This window comes from Spinacia oleracea, chromosome 1 (genome assembly GCF_020520425.1).
Source record: "Spinacia oleracea cultivar Varoflay chromosome 1, BTI_SOV_V1, whole genome shotgun sequence".
Classification (NCBI taxonomy): Eukaryota; Viridiplantae; Streptophyta; class Magnoliopsida; order Caryophyllales; family Amaranthaceae; genus Spinacia; species Spinacia oleracea.
The window spans coordinates 68,874,375-68,894,203 of NC_079487.1; the positions used below are offsets into that span (position 1 = coordinate 68,874,375).

At 35.0% G+C, this 19,829-nt stretch overlaps 1 protein-coding gene across 3 annotated transcripts; it reads left to right on the forward strand.

Annotated features, from left to right (window-relative positions):
* The first annotated feature begins 1,489 nt into the window (after window positions 1-1,489).
* Window positions 1,490-7,635, forward strand: LOC130465928 (uncharacterized). Of its 3 annotated transcripts, none has more exons than XM_056834717.1 (6): window positions 1,490-2,457; window positions 3,632-3,959; window positions 4,052-4,201; window positions 4,282-4,461; window positions 4,829-5,438; window positions 5,887-7,635. In XM_056834717.1, exons 1-4 carry the CDS (start codon window positions 2,397-2,399, stop codon window positions 4,301-4,303), a joined length of 561 nt encoding a protein of 186 aa, XP_056690695.1. In that variant the 5' UTR covers window positions 1,490-2,396; the 3' UTR covers window positions 4,304-4,461; window positions 4,829-5,438; window positions 5,887-7,635. The 3 variants fall into 2 exon arrangements, with proteins under 3 accessions (XP_056690695.1, XP_056690697.1, XP_056690696.1); XM_056834718.1 differs by having other exon boundaries at window positions 4,833-5,438.
* Window positions 7,636-19,829: the final 12,194 nt, after the last annotated feature.

The following is a 19,829-nucleotide window of genomic DNA, read 5'->3' on the forward strand; positions in this document are numbered from 1 at the left end:
CAAATGTGATAGGGAGAGAGATTTGTTAAGATTCGATCTTATTCGTTATTCTAGGTTTAATCGAACGGTGATGAAAGGTTCTTATTATAAGGAGGTTATCATCTTAAGAGAGGTTCTCACCAGAACCTGGTCCTATATATATATATATATATATATATATATATATATATATATATATATATATATATATATATATATATATATGATCTAATCCCAGCCACTGCCATAATGGCATGATTATAAATACAAAAAAACGAAGCAAAAATATAAAAAGAAAGAAAAAGGTTCTCTCTCCTCAGATACCATAACTCCCACTCTCTCACCATTTTCTCTCTCCTCAACCTCCCACTCACTCCCTGCAACGGGCGAAAACCGCTCAAATTCATCCCTATTTAAATCGAATTCTTGCCGAACTATTGCAAAAACAACAACACTTCATTCTATTAGTTCAATCACTCTTAATCAAAAAAATATTGCAAAAACAAATCGCGAAAAAATCTGAAAGTGCAAATTCTAAACAATTTCGATGGAGAAAGGTGACGAAGATGCGATTGGTTCTATAAACAACTGCGAAAATACAAGGTTAGTGATAATCTAAAAAATTCAAATAGTTAAAATGTTTTTTGTCAACTTCAATTAATTTTTTAATTTTTTGCGTAATTTTGAAATATTAAGCAAAATCGAGCACATGCAAAGAGAGGAAGCTGAAAACGCAACTGATTATGGTCTCAATGCTCCTTCAACAGAAGAAAAAACTACAAATACGTAAGAATTTCAAGTTATTTACAGTTTCAAATAATAAAAAATCGACTTAACATTATTGTTCTAAGCATGTTCTAATGTTAAATTTATGTTCAAAAATCAAGTTCTACAGCTAATAGTCATAATTTAATGTTTTTATACCAGATCTAATATTAAAATTTAATGTTCTAATTTTTTCGGCATGTTCTAATATTATTAATGCATGTTTCAATGTTTTTATGATGTTCAAACCATGTTTAAAGCATGTTTTAATGTATGAATGATGTTCTAAGGCAAGTTCTAAATTTAAAAGTCATGATTTAATGTTTTAATAATAGATCGATCTGTTGTTAGATAAAGAATGTTCTAAAAAAATTACCATGTTCTAAACATTTTAAGAATGTTCTAAATTTATTAGAACATGTTTCATTGTTTTAGGCCATGATCTAATTTATAAAACAAATATTTTGAAATTTGAGCATGTTCTAAAGGTTTTAGTCATGATGTAATGTTTTAGAAAATATACTAATGGTACATTGATGTTAAAATCATGTTCAAAGCATGTTCTAAGCATGTTCTAATTTTAGAATGATGATATAAGGCAAGTTCTAAAGTTGGCAGTCATGATTAAAAGGATGTTCTAAAAAAAATTCCATGTTCTAAACATTTTAAGAATGTTATAATGTCATTGCAACATGTTTCATTGATTTAGTACATGATCTAATTTTATAAAACAGATATTCTAAAATGTTTGAACATGTTCTAAAGATTCTTGACATTATCTATATTTATGTAAATGCTCTAATATTTTCAGCAAGGAGGATCACATCCAATATGAGAAGAATGATAATGCGGTTGTTTCAGAACTTCATACAAATGCTACAGAAGAAAATATTTCAAAACGTAAGTATTTAAAATTATATAAAGTGTCAAATAATTACATTAGTTAAATTGATGTTTTAAGCATGTTCTAATTGTTAAATTAATGTTCGAAGCATTTGTAGAGATTATAGGACATGTTTTAATGTTTCCTTGGATGATCAAATGTTGTAAATATAATGTTAAATTTTGTTGAGAATATTCTAAATATTTTAAAGCATGTTCTAATGTTATAAAGACATTTTTACTATTTGTATGCATGATTTAAGTCTTAAAAAACTTTTGCCCATGAACTAATGTTATTTGCCATGTTGTAATTGTTTTGACAATAAATAATAATGTTCTAAATAATATAGTGTATGTTCTAAAAGTTATTTAAAGCATGTTTTAATGTTTCAATGTTTTAATGTTTTAATGCATGTTCTAATGTCATGCATAAAATTTTCAAATATTATGATGCATGTTTAAAATATAATATGTTATCAAAATGAAAACAGAGAGAAAACAGAAAAGGATGTTGCCAAAACAACAAAAACGGTCACATTTGGAAGTCCAACTGTGAACGAAGAAATTTTGAAAAATATTGTTTTGGAATGTGACATTATAAGGTAATTTTCCAGAATTTAAATTATAATAAACATTTGCCAATGTTTAGAACATGTCTTTTACACTTTGATTTAGTATGCTTATTGCCTGGTCATTTTTTTTGACTAAATACAAATTTATTTATTGGAATGAGGATATAGAAGAAGATAATTGAAATCCAGAAAGAACAGATGATGAACAAGAGCCCGTATTGCAAACAACTTCAACTGAATCAACAATTTCGATTCAAAAGTAAGTTTCAGAATTTTACTTCAATGTTAAATGCAAAATATGTTCTTTAATATAATATTGAAAGTTCTTACTCCATTTTCTTATGTTTCAAAATGTTTTAACAATGTGATAGTAGTGTTCCTGAAACTGAATACAATAGATTTTCTCAACCGAAAGAAATTATTAAACATACCTTGATATTTACTACTGAAGGGGTACAAACCACTTCTGAAGTAATTCCAATCAAGAGGTAATAACCCTAATTAAATTTAACAATAAGAAAAAATAAATTTCAATTTAACAACATTTACTAATAAATGTTTAAAACTACAACTAAACAGGAAAGAAAAAGAAAGGATCATAGTGAGGCTTAAATATCCACAACAGGAAAAAATTAATCCTAGGTATGCTGCTTATGTTCTAAAAGTGTGTCTCTTATGTTCTAATTTTCAATTACTTGGATTTTTTTTAAATGATCCTATGTTATAGACCTGATCAAAAGTCGGGCTGGGCCGAGAGAATAAAAAAGCGGCCATTGTGTCGGGCTGGGCCGGGCCAAGGTTCGGGCCAATTTTGTGTGCCCAAAACCCGCTATTTCGGGCCATAATTAGCGGGCTTTTCGGGCCATTTTCGGCCCGGGTTATAACTAAAAATGTTGTTTTGCATTGCCCAAAGCCCGCAATTTTTTTAAAAAGTTCGGGCCAGGGTCGGGCCAGGGCCCGAAAATCGTGCTGCGATAGGCTGCCCAAAACCCGCTAATTTTCGGGGTGGGCTCATGATGATCAGCTCTACTATGTTATAATCAAAAAATTATGTACTAATATTTGGAATAAACTATAAACATTTAGTGGTCAACCACCAAAAAAAGTTATATTCAACATTAAAGGTGATCTTCATGGAGTGAAGGCGGTGCCTACATTGGTCCATGATCAAAGGTAAATATTTTTTATCGAGATATTAACACATTTAGAATACTTGAAAAAAAGAACTAATATAGTTGGATTTTAAATTTAAGTCACTTGAATCAATGTTATTTTTATCTGTAATGTATGTTCTAATATACTTCACTTATGCTCTAATATCATAACTTTATGTTTTAATTAACCTATCCTATGTTATAATTGCATATATCTATGTTTTAATTACTTGTATGTGTGTACTAATACAGTCTGCAATATGTTGTAATTTTTTTTAGAAATGAATCGGAAAAGTTGGACATATCAACTAAGAATAAAGAATCTGAAAGATGGAAGAAAAAACAAAAGAGCCTTAAAAGGTCGATGTGCCCCAGAACAATCAAACAGAAAAAAAAAATGCCGAAGCAGAGCCAAAAAAAAAACAGAGGAAAAGAAGGAAGAGATGAAAGTTGATTCATTGAGGTTTCCAACTGTTACAACTCATTCAAATGAGTTAGGAGCATCATCTTCGGGAACAAAACCAATTATTGAAGAAAACGAAGATCGTGAGTTAGAAATCGCAATACAATTGGCCGTTGCCAACTCATTGGAAAACATTGATTCAAAGTAAGTCGAAAATCCAAAGTTTTAGTCTAATTTTAATTTAAATATATTTTAATGATATAAAAATATAATTACATATCTAATCAATGTTTTAGGGATGGATCCAAGAAAGAAAACAAGGATGAAAAGTCAGATACAAAAGAACGGGAAGAAGTCCTTGTGGAAACTGATAATGAAGAAACAGATGATGAACATAAGGAACATAATGAAAACATTGAGAGAGAAATACCGAGATCAGCTCCAGTGTATGTTCTAAAAACAAACCATTATATTTTAGTAAATTATTTAAATTATAAAAGAATAACTTTTATTCATAAATTAACAGGTGGGAGAATGTAAAGAAATGAACCGGTTGCCCAATGGAGAAAAAGGATTATGGGGAAGAGGAAGATGATGCAGAAGGTGATGAAAATGAAGAAACTAATGATGATGAAGATGAAAACACAGAAAGGGATGAGGATGAGAATGCTGAGAATAAATCTGAAAACCTCAAATCACCTTCTAGGTATGTTGGAAGAAAATTACACTTTCTGTTGTAATATAATACTTATTGTTCTAGTTTTATATATCATATTTTGCAGGTTATACAACTTTAGAAAATAGTAAAAACAATTAGAACACAAGAGTGATTAATTAGAACATGTGTACACTTAGTTAGACCTTATGTTAAGAACTTTAGAATGTTTAATTAGAACATGAGTAAACTTAATTTGAACATATAATATAATTAGAACACAGGACTGATTAATTAAAACATGTGTTAACTGAATTAGAACATAAGAGTAGTTTATTTGAATATGATTTAATAATTTAGAACACAATAACACCTCATGTTCTAATATAAATTCTACTTCATTTTTACTGTTTAACAGGCAGAAAGTTAATGAACAAGATGAAAACATTAACAGAGATGAAATTGTTGCAACTGCTCCAAGAAAAATGAAAAGAAAAAGCGTGGCAGCAAAGACAAAGTTGCAACCAGTTCGACGAGTGGAAAAAATAATTGAATATGAAGCAGAAGATCCAATGGAAAAAGACAATGAAGAAACAGATGATGATATACTGCTTAGTCAATTCAAAGTTGCAAGGACACAACCACCAAAGAAAAGAACAAAAAAGGAGAAGAATGCAACAACGAAAAAGGAAGACGAAAAGGATGACAAAGGACTTGCAAAAAAGGAAAAAGGAGTGGTACAGAAGAAGGCAGCCAAGGCCTTGGGAACAAGAACACCAACCTGAAGAAGCTTAAGAGTGCAAGAATCTGAGAAGGCTGTTGAAGAAGAGGAGGAAAAGTGAGAGATTGTAAAGGAAGCTAGAAAGAGAATTGGGAGAAAATCCCGTAAAACAATGAAGAAATAAGACTCTGAGATCGATGAAGAAGACCAGGAAGATGATGAAGATTTTGAAGTGGAAAAAGAAGAAGAACAAGAAGAGGAAGAGGAAGAAAAGCCGTTGAACAAGAGAAAAAGACAACAATTACAGGTAAAATTTACAATATTAACATTTCATGATAATAAACTAGAATACATAAAAAATGGTTAAAAAAACCAACAAAACAATTTGGAACATGTTAAAAAAATTAGAACACAAGAGAGATTATTTCAAACATGTGTTCATTGAACTAGAACATAAAAAGAATAATTCGAACATGTGTACAGTGACTTAGAACATATTAATAATAATTAGAACGTACACATGCGTGATTAATTAAAACATGTGTAAAGTTAATTAGAACATAAGAGAAAAATACTTACATGATGATTTAAGAATTTAAAACAAAATAAGACCTTACATTCTAATATATAAATGAACATAATTAAATTATTTAAGATCCTATATTCTTATAATCTGTAATATGTTTACATGTTCTAAAATATGAATGGTATGTTCTATTCTTGCTCATCATATGTTCTATATGTTTTTTTTACAGATTGTGACAAAAGCAGACAGAGACAAGGGAAAATTAAGGAAAATCGAAGAGCATGATGATGATGATCTGGAGTTATTGGAGATTGATGAGGATGCAATGCCAATTGTTCCAAAGAAAAAGAAAAAAGGTGGTCTTTGTATCAGAAAATTCCACCAACCCAATTGATTGAACTTATTAAGAAAATGTCTGGCGAGCACAAGGAAGCTATCTGGAAAATTGCATTGTGACGAGTTAATACCAATCTCTCTTGATCTAAATCAAAGATCATTGGAATGATATCAAGAACATCCAATACATTTGGACATATAGGATGAGCACTTGATAAAGAGGAAATGAAGATGAACTAAAGTTTTGATGCTACATGCATAGCCTAAACAAAAGTTGGTTCTTGTTGTTAGGCAAACCAAAAACATACACGGGCAATTAGGCATCGTGATTAAAAGGTGGTAACATAGGATTCAAAACCCTATGTGATACATGGGAAACTGAATAAATGATTAGTTTCCAAGTTCTCAGTCAAAAGATGAATCTCCGACATCTCTGTGAACTGGTTGGAGTATTCCAAAAGGGTAGCATCATTTGCAATTCTACATAATTGAAATGAACTCATTATTGCCTAAGAAGCAATGAAAAAGAATTGTTTCTAGTGGGAGTTCTTCAATGATCTCAGGTTGATCACAAGTCTGCTATCTGGATGATTTTCTATTTTAAATATGAGAATCATTCTAACAGCAATGAAATACTAGATCATTCTATAAACATATTCAAAGATCTTTTCATCTTACAAAGAAAGGCTTTCGATAGAAAGGATGCTAAGAATAGCAAAGTATGACAAACTAAACCTCTACATTGAATGAGATACAACACTCATATGCAGAAATGGAATCAAGTTTAACTTCCATGAATGTTTTAAATATTGGGTGAAAGGCCTATATTTGTAAAACATTAAGTGCTTGATTTTGGGTTAGAGGCCCACAAATAAGGCCCACAAATTCGTAAGCACTTGGTTTAAAAATTTATCATTTATGAAATTATATTTCATATTTCATTTAATCTTGGTTTAGTATGAATGATGAAGTCCAAGTGATTCAAAACATTCAAATGGGATGTCAATATGGATTCTTTGACAAAGAAACACCCATAAGTGAACTTGAATATTGAATCACAAAAGGATCCCTAATCCAAGTCATTGAAAGGTTGGGAGACCAATGACTAATGAAGATTAGATTGCAAGTTGATTTATAGTTCAGTTTCTTGAACTATATGGACTGGATGTCAGAGATCATTTGCATAGATACTTATTGGATCTTGTATCGAATTGACCATGAGAACACTTTAAGATATTAAAGTCATGTCATAAGTAGTTCTCATTAATGGTGATTGAAACCTATTCCTCAAAACCTGAGTAGTTATGGTTGCTTGTTTGAGAATTAGTTCTATTTGATGATCGCTGAACGTCGCACCGTAAAAGGAGACTATAAAAGCAGTTATTGGGCGTACTATGAATCAAAGTAAGTTGTTAATAAGTTATAAGAATTGATTGTCCTCCTATCTTTGATAGGATATGGTGTTGTTGTTGTACAAGGCCTCGAAAAGAGTTAGATACTCTGAAAATGGATGGCCGTGCTCAAAATGGTTAAGGCTTAACCTTTTGTAAAAGTTTAACAGTTGAACTCAGTAATTCGAGAAACACTTCTGGACCTAATAAGGATGTCTTGAATCTTACCTTATGTTCAATAAGTAACACTAAGAAACAAAGGAATTGGAATGCACACTTGTCCGAATGACAAGTGGGAGACTGAAGGAAATATGTCCTTCACCCAAGGTGCATTAGTCCAATACCAAAGGTTCATATTTATTACGAACAATTAATTCAGTGAGATCAAGTGATCAGAACACCTGGCTGGAGGAATGCTTCCGAACAGTGAGTTCTAATCCTAATTAGGCTCACATCTTACTCTTGACTGAACCTATAAGGTCTCGCCATTGGCATGTAACTGATCATCGGATTAAATGAATCAGAAATTCATTTAATAATTTTTCGGGAAATTAGTTTGAAAACATAAATACACGATTTAACATTGGACCGTGAAATCGTATATCGTGATTGCGTATATTCGTAAGCTAGGCGAAACAAATAATCGTATCGTACGACAATGCATCGTCAAGTACGAAACGATAAATAAATTATCGAAAGATAATTGAATGAAGCAAACACGAAGGCAAGCCCACAAGCAAAGCGCAAGGAGCAAAGGCCCATGGCCTTGTTGCCTTGGTTGTGCGCGCGCAGGGAAACCACAGCAACATCAACAACGAGGCCCATCCTACTGTGTGCTGCGTTGTGCGCTTGTGCAAGGGTGAGGTAGTGGGCCTTGCTGGCCGGTCGGGATCTATGCTTGGCCGGTTGGCTTGGCTTACTAAATAGGTTATTATAATAACCTAGTCAAACATGTTTTCCTAACCTAATGCAAAACTCAGATTCTAACCTAAGGCAAGAGAAATCCTAAACTCTCTTTGTGCCTCCATTAGATTTGTTCTTCCCAAAAAGCAAACAATATTGAGTGACTTCTAAGCCATCAATCTCTAGACGGATCGGAACGTGTCGGTGAACCAAGTAGAGGAACGACATCTAGAGTTCTTGTTCGTGTTTGTGGTTCGTTGAACTAGGAAAAACATGCTACAAACGTAAGTGTAGACACCAAAATTGTGTCTCCCCTAGAGTCCAATGACAATATAGCCAATAGGTTTAGGCGATTGATTTTCATGTACAAGCGACCAGTTGCAAAGGACATATTTTAATTCAATTCTAAACTTTCGTTCAAAATTCAAGTATAAATCTCAAAGCAAACACAATTGCAATCCAATCAAATTCTAATTCCAATTATCCAACTCCAATTCATAATTCCAATCCAAACAAGTTCAATTCCTAAGTTCAATTTCTATTCCAAACTTCCAATTCAACGATACAAACCTTAGGCCCAAATCCTAACCTCGGGTTCCAATTCAAGCCTAAACACATTTCCAAAACACAATTTCAAAATCCAAGTTCAATATCAAGAAACGGATTCCACCATCATTCTTTGTGGCACTTTTCCACTCAAAATCATATAAGGAAAGTCAAATTCGGGCGCCGGCCCCAAAACCGAGCATTTCGGGCGCCGACCCGTAAAACCGAGTGAAACCCGTACAACTCAGCAATCTCAAGAAGCTTCCTCAAAAATATATCTTTAAAATACATAAATATCCATTCCTTAACCTCCAAGCAAAAGGACGGAGAAGGTACAAAGAGCATCTTTTGCAAACCGCCAAAACGCCCAAAAGGACAAAAGCGGCGCGCTGGCTTGTGCCATCTGTCCTGTGCCACGTCAGCGGCGCCAGACGCCAAGGCCTGCGCCTGGCGCAGCTTTGCCCTAATTCCAGAAAGATTCCGATAAATACCCCCCTTTTTCTACGAACAAACGGAGTCTTCAAAATTCAAATCCTTCAATGTTCAAGCTTCTAATCCTTCAATATTCAACATAAAATCTCTACAAAGCACACTTATACAAACACTTCAAGATACAATTTTAATGTTCTAATGTCCTAAGAAATTTGGGAGTCCAAGCTTGGAAATCAAGTAACACCTAAATCTAGGTAAGTTTCCGAGGACTCTCGAAATCAAAGTTTCTACCTTTCTAATTTCAAGTTTACTAATCCTATGATGTTCTTGTGTTGATTCATACACACTTGAACTAGGATATGTTAACAAGGAGTAATATTTGAGGGGATTTCATACTTGAAACCCTTCCTCAAATGATCATCCAAACTCCTCCTACAAGTTTCAAGTTTCAATCTTTATGCTTTGTTTTCAAAAAACATGATTAGTAAGGTTGATACTTTTACTCTTAAAAGTGTCACTTACAACAATCACACATTTTTACAAAATCAACACTTTATGTGATACAAATACAAAGTTTCAAATTCAATGATGTTTAAGGTTGTTTGTAATCACTTCGTTAAACTAGAATCATCTTCAAAATAGGAGCACATTAAAGATGAAACCTTTTCAACATTAAAAGTTCCAATCTTTGAGATTCAAGACTCCTCATTTCAATATTCAAGTACAAGTTTCAAGATTCAATGATGTTTAGGGTTATTTGTAATCACTTCCCTAAACTAGAATCATTTCAAAATAGGAGCATATCAAATATAAAGCCTTTTCAACATTAAAAGGTTCAATCTTTGAGATTCAAGACTCCTAAGTTCAATATTCAAGTTCAATATTCAAGTTCAATATTTCAAGTTCAATATTCAAGTTCAATATTTCAAGTTCAATATTTCAAGTTCAATTTCTATGTTCAAAATCTAGGACACTTTAGGATGAGAAACTCGTCCTAAAGTTGAGATTTTTAGTTTTGAATCCGTGTCGGACGCACTTATTCTTAAGGAGTGGTTTGGCGTTCGGATCTCATTTGCTAAAGTTCAATTTCAATATCGCACCTTTCAATCATGCACTTCAATTAAGCACTTCAATATCGCAATTTCAATAACGCTTTTCAATTAAGCACTTCAATATCGCAATTTCAATAATGCCTTTAAATATTGCACCTTTCAATTCCGCACTTTCAATTATGCAACTTTACTTGCCTAGTCCTTCTAGGAAATGTGGTTTCCCACCTAGTCCATTTCTAGGTGGTGATGTACTTTACTAATTATGCACTTATTTTATATTGTGATGTTTCTTTACTTGTTTATTGCTTTCATCACCTCACATGCTAAATACAATAAAATACAAGGTTACACCATGCTTTACGAAGATAATTTCTTGGACAAACCGATCTTAGGTTCCCTTAAATTAACTTTAAAGCAAAGTGGTCACGATACAAAGTAGAACTTCTATTTGTTCAAGTACTAAATCCAAACCCACATAGTGTCATGACTAGGGTTACTCGAAAATATTTTGTGCCATGCATTTGAATATAATTTCTAAAGCTCGCGGAATAAGCATCTCGTTCCTTTGCCCGGATCTCACCCATCCGTTTCTAAGATTCAACGCCTTATCCGATATAGAGTCAACTTTGGTCTTTCCAAACGAGACCCTTAAAAAATGTTTGGTGGAGACTCCTTCAAAATTGATAAGGCTTTTTTTTCTGTCGTTGAATAGAAATTCACCTCACCAAACAAAATTTATAAAACACCTAACTAACCGGCTATATGGACTATAGCGGCAAGCATAGGGATCGTCCCATAGGAATGGATATGTTTGGCTATTCAATTTATGCGTTCACAAGCTAGTTCGGATGAAATTTGAGTTTTTGAATTAAACTAATCAAAGATAGAAAAGCAAAGAAATAAAGAAACTCTAGAGATTTCGGGAATCGGCAATGGAAATCGAATCAAAGAAATAACAAGGTCAAGACATTCATGAATATGCAACGACTTAGCACATAGGGTAATGAAACCAAATGACGTGCTCGCCACCTCTCGGATGGAGCACGCGAAGAAACCTAGCCTATGGAAGAGCTTTCGCCTAATCCTAAACTAGATAAGCTTGCATATAATAGGAACTATCATTCACTTGCACAAAATAGGCTTACAATGTCTTCCCAAACCTAAATCATACATTCCAATCTAATCCCAATCAAATAGCATTTGCAACTACTAATCAACTAGGCATGGATGTCCTATCAATAAATCACATTTAATCACAACATCAATCATGAATTTTCCCTAAAATTCCCCAAATTCAATCCCAAGGCTTCATCCCTAACCTCTTGACTAAACTACTCAATTAGCATGATTAACATCAACATTAAACTAACATCAATCCTAATCATGAAACTAATTGAATTAATGAAACTAATTGAATCAACAAAATTCAGAAAATTCAAACCTCCAAAATTGGGGAAAAATCAATGAAATTCAAAATTTGAAACTAATTCTAGAATTCAAGCATGAAATCAAAGCATAAACGAAATTAATGAAGCAATTAAAGAATTAAAGAACAAATCAAGAAGAAGAGTAGAATTATACCTTGAATTGAAGAATTTGCATCAAACTTTGAAGAACAAAATGAAGAGCAAAACTCAAAGCAAAGAGGAAAGAAATCTGAAAATTGAAGATTGAATTGAATTTAGAATCAAGAATTTGAGGCTAAAAATCCTTAATCCTAATCTCTAATCTAATCCCTAAACTAATTCGATAGAGAGAATTCTAAGCTAAGCCTAAGAAAAATGAAAATTACGTAATGAAAGTTTAATTACAAATGCTGCGATTTTCAGACTTTATAGTAGCAGCCCCGCGCTCTTGTTTGGTCGCACAAGGGGTCTGTTTGGTCGCACAATTTCTGTGCGGTCGAACAAGAAAGAGCATTCGGTCGCACATGAAATTCAGGCCATTCTGCCTAGCCACTCGCCTGCACAGCAAGCTGAAATCGCTCGTACAACATCCATTCGATCGCACATGCACAAGCATTCGATCTCACAGACTGTCGGCTTCTGTTCTGACTGCGCTATGCTGCTGCGAGGTTGCTGCGTGTTCTGCTGCACTTCTTGCTGCGTGTTCTGCTGTGCTATTCCTGCTCATGTGTGGCTGATATTCTGCTTGCCTATTGCTGCTATTGTGTAGCTGCTACAAGGGCTGAAAGGGAGCTTGCTAGTGAGCACAAGAGGAGGTGTAAAGCCACGAACAAGGGCTGCATATGTGTGCAAGTTCAGCAGCTATGGCTGCTGTTCTTGGCTGCTGTAAAGGCTGTGACTGTTTGCGTGTATTGCTCATGTATATCTTGCACATTAGAAGCTCGTCGCTGCACATTAGAAACTACGTATAGCATGTTAGAAACCCGCAACACATTTTATTAATAATCGAAAATCAAAATATTAATTCGTTTAACATTTTTACAAATAGTGAAACATATAACTCGTCTACAAGCATAATGACACAATATTAACACGTTAATACTCAAAATGACCCTTACGTAATGAGAATGCGCACAAAAGGCATATTTAGAGCAAAAACGACTAAAATATACGCAAGACGAGAAAATGTAACGATAATTGCAAAAATGCAACAAACGAACTAAAAACGATAAAACTAAGAGAAAATAATAATAAAATGCTAATAAAACGAACTAAAATCCTAAGCTAAGAGCGACATAAATGTCGCTCATTAAACTCCCCCCATGCTAACCCTTTGCTTGTCCTTAAGCAAAGCTGGAATGAGAAACGGGGAGGAGAACGAGCTTATTTATTAAAAATCAATATTACGAAAATAAGAACTACAAGAATGCACACTAACTCACTTTCGTAGGAATCACGGTTGCATTAAAGCGAATGCAACAAGCTCTTTGAACCCCACAATCGCTCATGAGGGCGAGTGGGATCTCGCAAGGGTTTCCAAAGAGAAACACCCATAACTCTTCCAAAAATTTGAATCAAGGCAAGACCTAATAATGAAAAACAAACCAAGAAAAAGAAAAAAAAGAAAAGAAAAAGAAAAGAAAGGAAAAGAAAAGAAAAGAAAGAAAAAGAAAAACGAAACTACAAAACTCAAGATAAGGGCCTTTATTATGGAACGAGCACAAAAGAATGCTAATATTTCTAACTAAATAGACGAATGCACGCTATCCAATGTCCTAAGTCGAGTGAAAGATTCAAGTGCCAAGCAAAGAGAACTAAGGCCAAGCACTAATCAATTCCCCTTCAACCGAGCATACCACGTCAAATATCTAGATCCTATCCACCCTTGAGAAAAGCGTCTCGAGACGCAGCGAAGGCGCCGGAAAAACAAGATTAGTCTACCCTACATCTTAGCATGACAATTCCATTCCATAAACTTGACCAAATCCTCCCTCCACCGACAATGACTCAACTCTAAAGGGTCAAGAGGACTTTTTAGGGTGTAACGTAGGCTAGGGGTAAGGTGTGGAACAAATTTGGTAATTGGTGCTTATACCTAAAGTGAAGCGCAATGATAGAACTCAACTCAAGCAAATTGAACCAAAAACAAACTCATACCACTTATTTGGGGTACCCCCAAGCTTATTCAATAATAATTCTAAACTACAACTCTTTTTGCACTTTTCTTGATTTGATTTTCTCTTTTTTTGTGTTTCAATTGAAACTTTTCTCATGCCTTGTTTTTCTCTATTTTTGGCTTTTTCTTATTCACTATATACAACATATTTCCCAAAATTTGCCATTCATACCAATATCAACATTCATTCCTCAACTTAGCATAATCATTCAAAACCATCAAGCATCATAACACAAAGCTTCACTATCACTTCTAAGGGTGAAAATAAAACAAAGGCTATTAGGCTTGTAATGTGCTTATAAGAAATGAAGGGGAAAGGCTCAAATGGCTAGCAAGGGGGCAAAAGCAAATAAAAACATATGAGAAAAATAGAAAATAAAGTCCTAAACTAAAAAGAAAAATAGTCACCGAAAGAAATGCCTCTATCGTCCCCTAAAGTAGTTCGGTCGCGGTCTCGGGAAGGAAATAGTCAAATTCGAGAGATAAGAAAAGTCAATGCCAAGGATCCATGCCACTCAATATATGTATATGTTTTTGGGCTAATTGAACATGAACCTCACATGGGAGCAAATACCACTCTCTCCGGTTTCAAGTCACTAGAGAGATCGACACCATCTTACCACAAGCCAAGGGTTCAAGACGCATGTTACCCAAAGTTCAACCGACTTTCTTAAGAACTAAATCCTAGATTCGATCCAAGACATTGAAAACCGTGCAAACATCTACCCATTAGGAATAAAAGCATTCTAATCTAAAAGTTCCAATTTTATTTGCCCAAATCAAGAATATTGCCTAAGAAAACCTAGAAAAACTTGCCTTGACAAAGATCGAAAAGGAAAAAGAAAGAAAAGAAATGAAAAAGGAAACCAAGGAAAAGAAAGAAAGAAAAATAAAGAAAATATTCACAAAATCAATGAAACTAATCAAGAAATATGCACAAAATCAAAAATATTCACAAAATCAAGCAATCCAACACACGGAGATCAAAGTAGCAAACAATAGAATCTCACCTATGGAAGAGCTTTCGCCTAATCCTAAACTAGATAAGCTTGCATATAATAGGAACTATCATTCACTTGCACAAAATAGGCTCACAATGTCTTGCCAAACCTAAATCATACATTCCAATCTAATCCCAATCAAATAGCATTTGCAACTACTACTCAACTAGGCATGGATGTCCTACCACTAAATCACATTTAATCACAACATCAATCATGCATTTTCCCTAAAATTCCCCAAATTAAATCCCAAGGCTTCATCCCTAACCTCTAGACTAAACTACTCAATTAGCATGATTAACAACAACATTAAACTAACATCAATCCTAATCATGAAACTAATTGAATTAATGAAACTAATTAAATCAATAAAATTCAGAAAATTCAAACCTCCAATATTAGGGAAAAATCAATGAAATTCAAAATTTGAAACTAATTCTAGAATTCAAGCATGAAATCAAAGCATAAACGAAATTAATGAAGCAATTAAAGAATTAAAGAACAAATCAAGAAGAAACGTATAATTATACCTTGGATTGAAGAATTTGCATCAAACTTTGAAGAATAAAATGAAGAACAAAACTCAAAGCAAAGAGGAAAGAAATCTGAAAATTGAAGATTGAATTGAATTTAGAATCAAGAATTTGAGGCTAAGAATCCTTAATCCTAATCTCTAATCTAATCCCTAAACTAATTCTAGAGAGAGAATTCTAAGCTAAGCCTAAGAAAAATGAAAATTACGTAATGAAAGCCTAATTACAAATGCTGCGATTTTCAGACTTTATAGTAGCAGCCCCGCGCTCTTGCTTGGTCGCACAAGGGGTCTGTTTGGTCGCACAAATTCTGTGCGGTCGAAAAAGAAAGAGCATTCGGTCGCACATGAAATTCAGGCCATTCTGCCTAGCCACTCGCCCGCACAGCAAGCTGAACTCGCTCACACAACATCCATTCGATCGCACATGCACAAGCATTCGATCGCACAGACTGCTGGCTTCTGTTCTGACTGCGCTATGTTGCTGCGAGGTTGCTGCGTGTTCTGCTGTGCTATTCCTGCTCATGTGTGGCTAATATTCTGCTTGCCTATTGCTGCTATTGTGTAGCTCCTACAAGGGCTGAAAGGTAGCTTGCTAGTGAGCACAAGAGGAGCTGTAAAGCCACGAACAAGGGCTGCATATGTGTGCAAGTTCAGCAGCTATGGCTGCTGTTCTTGGCTGCTGTAAAGGCTGTGACTGTTTGCGTGTATTTCTCATGTATAGCTTGCACATTAGAAGCTCGTCGCTGCACATTAGAAACTACGTATAGCATGTTAGAAAATCGCAACACATTTTATTAATAATCGAAAATCAAAATATTAATTCGTTTTACATTTTTACAAATCGTGAAACATATAACTCGTCTACAAGAATAATGACACAATATTAACAAGTTAATACTCAAAATGACTCTTACGCAATGAGAATGCGCACAAAAGGCATATTTAGAGCAAAAATGACTAAAATATACGCAAGACGAGAAAATGTAATGATAAATGCAAAAATGCAACAAACGAACTAAAAACGATAAAACTAAGCGAAAATAATAATAAAATGCTAATAAAAAAAACTAAAATCTTAAGCTAAGAGCGACATAAATGTCGCTCATCAAAAATCCAAAAATACAAAGGTTCTAAAGCCGCTCTCGTAAGGGAAATACAAAAAGTACGAGAGGAACAAAATAACCCCCTACAATTCTGGCGACTCCACGGGGGAGTTCCTTATTTCAACTTCGAAAATACGAGTATACTTTGAGCATCCAGCCACTGATCTTCTTAAGTTCTGGATGCCAGCTCTGGCGCTAGGCGCAGGCCCCTGCGCCAGACGCCACGGCCTGCATCCAGCACAGTGGCTCACAGTGGCTCGTTGCCCATGTTGCTCAAGTTTTCAAGTGGCAGTCAGTCTGTTTTTGAATTTCGAAGGACACTCCCAAACCTTGAGAATGAATGTCGAAAAACGAGCTTTTCAAACACAATATTCAAATGCGATTTTCAATTTTCAATTTCTAGGAATTTCATGCATATTTCGAAAACCATATTTGTGCAAAACGAATTTCTACCTTGCCCAATACGAATGTGTTCTACATTCGGGCTAACCCCAGGGTCAACGAAATGGTGACTCTCCATACGGTTCCTGACCAAAGTGTGTTACCATTTCCGCGCCTACCGAAACTTGGCATTTGCTTGACATTCCGATGTCAAGCATGGAGGTCGTCTGCCGACACACACGTCCCTTAGGTGGATGTGCAAGTTGTTGCCGGATCCGCCTCTTAGTTGAGTACCTTTTGACACCCAAAGCCGACCACTTGCATCCTACAAAACTTAGACCGATCTTAGGTTGAGAACTTTGCATGTCGCATTCATATCCATGTTAGTGTGACAACATACTATTTGTGCATTGTGTGGGAGTCTTTGCACGCGTGAATGACTAACCTCGAGTTCTAGCTTTGCCAAAACATTAGCCTCCAACTAGGAAACCAAACCCCTAGGAGCATCATGCAAAATTCATGCATCCAAAATCGCCGATTTAAGGTCTTTTAGGAGTGCCACTCCATTTGATTCAAAACCCTTAAACACGCCTCACGCACAAATGCCAAATTCGAAATTCAATCCAACAACGTCATAATGCCGGATTTTCTAGTCCAAGTTTCAAATGTCAAATTCAAAATTCAATCCAACGGCGTCATAATGCCGGATTTTCTAGTCCAAATTTAAAATTTCAAATTCAAATTCAATCCAACGGCGTCATAATGCCTGATTTTCTAGTCCAAATTCTAAATTACCCAATTCAAGTTCAATCCAACGGCGTCATAATGCCGGATTTTCTAGTCCAAATTCCAAATTCAAAATTCAATTCAACGGCATCATGCTGGATTTTCTAGTTCAAGCATTCAAATCTTCAATTCCATCTTTCAAACCTCAAAGTCAAGTTACCAATTTCAATCTCAAAACCTCAAGCTCAAATGTCCAAACTCATGCCGTGGTAATGCCGACTTTTCCATTTCAAATTTCAAGTCCTATATTCGAAAACTTCAAATTCCAAATCCATGATGGCGTAATGCCAAATTTTCCTCATTCAATTTCAAATTTAAAATTCCATGACCAAACACTTCAAAATTCCAAGTCCACGACGGCATGATGCCAGACTTTCAAAATTTCAAATCTAATGTCTCAAATCCATGGCGGCGTAATCCCGGAATTTTTCAAATTCAAAGCCTCATACTCTATACAAAAATGCACCTTTTCCATTTCAAAGTTCAAACTCCGAATCAAATTCAAATTTCAAATTCATCTTCGAACTACAAAAAATTCTTCCTTCCATTGCTCCCAAATACAAAATTCAAAAACACTTCCTAAAGGGTTGAAATTCCCCTAAAATACTTCGAAATTCAAAGGGTTGAAATTCCCCTAAAATACTTCGAAATTCAACGGGTTGAAATTCCCCTAAAATACTTCGAAATCCAAAGGGTTGAAACTCCCCTAAAATACTCCAAACTCTACTTCGGGTTGAAATTCCCTTGAAATATTCCAAAATCCAATGGGTTGAAATTCCCCTAAAATATTCCCAAATTCTATTGAAGGGTTGAAATCCCCTTGAAATAATACAAAATCCAATTCCCGTTCGATCGGGTTGAAACTCCCCTGAAATAATATAAATCCAATCTCCTAAAGCATTTCCAATGGGTTGAAAATCCCTTGAAATAATACATGTCCAATGTCCAAATTCCAATGGGTCGTAATCCCCCTTTTGATATTTCAAGTTCTAGTACAAGGAGAAAGCCTCCACAAAAGAATGAAGCTCCTTTCAAATATTTCCAACGGGTTGCAAATCCCGAATACAAATACAAAATCCAAGATCCCGAATCTTCGGAGTGGCACTTAGAGTCAAGTCTAGGTCTCATTCATTGCATGCATATCATATCATGTGTCGGGAAGTGCAGTTCTAAAATCATGTCATGTGTCAATTGTCTATGTCTTGAGTGGTCATGAGTCGTGTCTTCTGCATTTGTTCAAATCCTCAGTGCGCGTCAATGTGTCTAGGCTTCAAGAAACGCTTTGACTTCGGCAACAAAGGGAAAGGTTGGGTCTGTTAAGTTATGATACATATAAATGAATATAAATCATGCAGAAAAACCATAAAAGCCAGTATTCCAAATTAATTGCCACATAACAATTAGCATAATTTAGGATGCATACTCTTTGTAGCGTGCCCTCCCTTGCTGCGCCCGAACCGAACAAGAACAAGTCTTTAGGACTCCAAGTGTCGTCCCTCCGTAGAAAGTCCACAGCACGTCCGGATCCGCCTTAGGTTTGACTAACTAGAATCGCCCCAAAGTTACTATGTTTTTCGGTTATTGTGAAGCAAATAAGTGACTGAATTTTATGCCTAAAACTCTTTTGAATACTTGAAAACTCGTTATGAATTGTGAGCATTAATCACCTATGTATAGGGTATGGAAAAGGTATTGTAATCCTACTAGGAAAAGAATTAATTAATTTGAATTTAATTTAAACTCTATTAATTAATTTATCTAGTAGATATAGGAATTTAACCTTAAACGAATCCTACACGTTTTAGGTTTCGTACGCAAGCACAAACACACACGAGCATGACCCACATGCGCGCAGGCCATGCCCGCGCATCCGCAAATCCCACGAAGCTGCCATTGTGCTCGCAGCATAGGCGCGCGCTGGGCCTGGACTTGCGCTGGGCCAGGCGTGGCCTTGGGCTGTTTGTGAGGCGCGCAAGGCTTGCTGGACGTGGGCCTGGCTTCGCGCTGGGCCTTCGTCTAGCAAGCTCGTCCGATGCTAATTCGTACGACGCGCTTCGGATTAATTTCCAGATCCCGGAATTCATTTCCGATACGAACAATATTAAACATTTCCGATTCCATAAT

Excerpts from the sequence above, each read along its gene's own strand:
- LOC130465928 (XM_056834717.1), top strand. The coding sequence starts at position 2,397 with ATGATGAACAAGAGCCCGTATTGCAAACAACTTCAACTGAATCAACAA. Across the intron at positions 2,458-3,631 it reads TCAACAATTTCGATTCAAAA|AAATGAATCGGAAAAGTTGG; the intron begins GTAAGTTTCAGA and ends AATTTTTTTTAG. Across the intron at positions 3,960-4,051 it reads TTGGAAAACATTGATTCAAA|GGATGGATCCAAGAAAGAAA; the intron begins GTAAGTCGAAAA and ends TCAATGTTTTAG.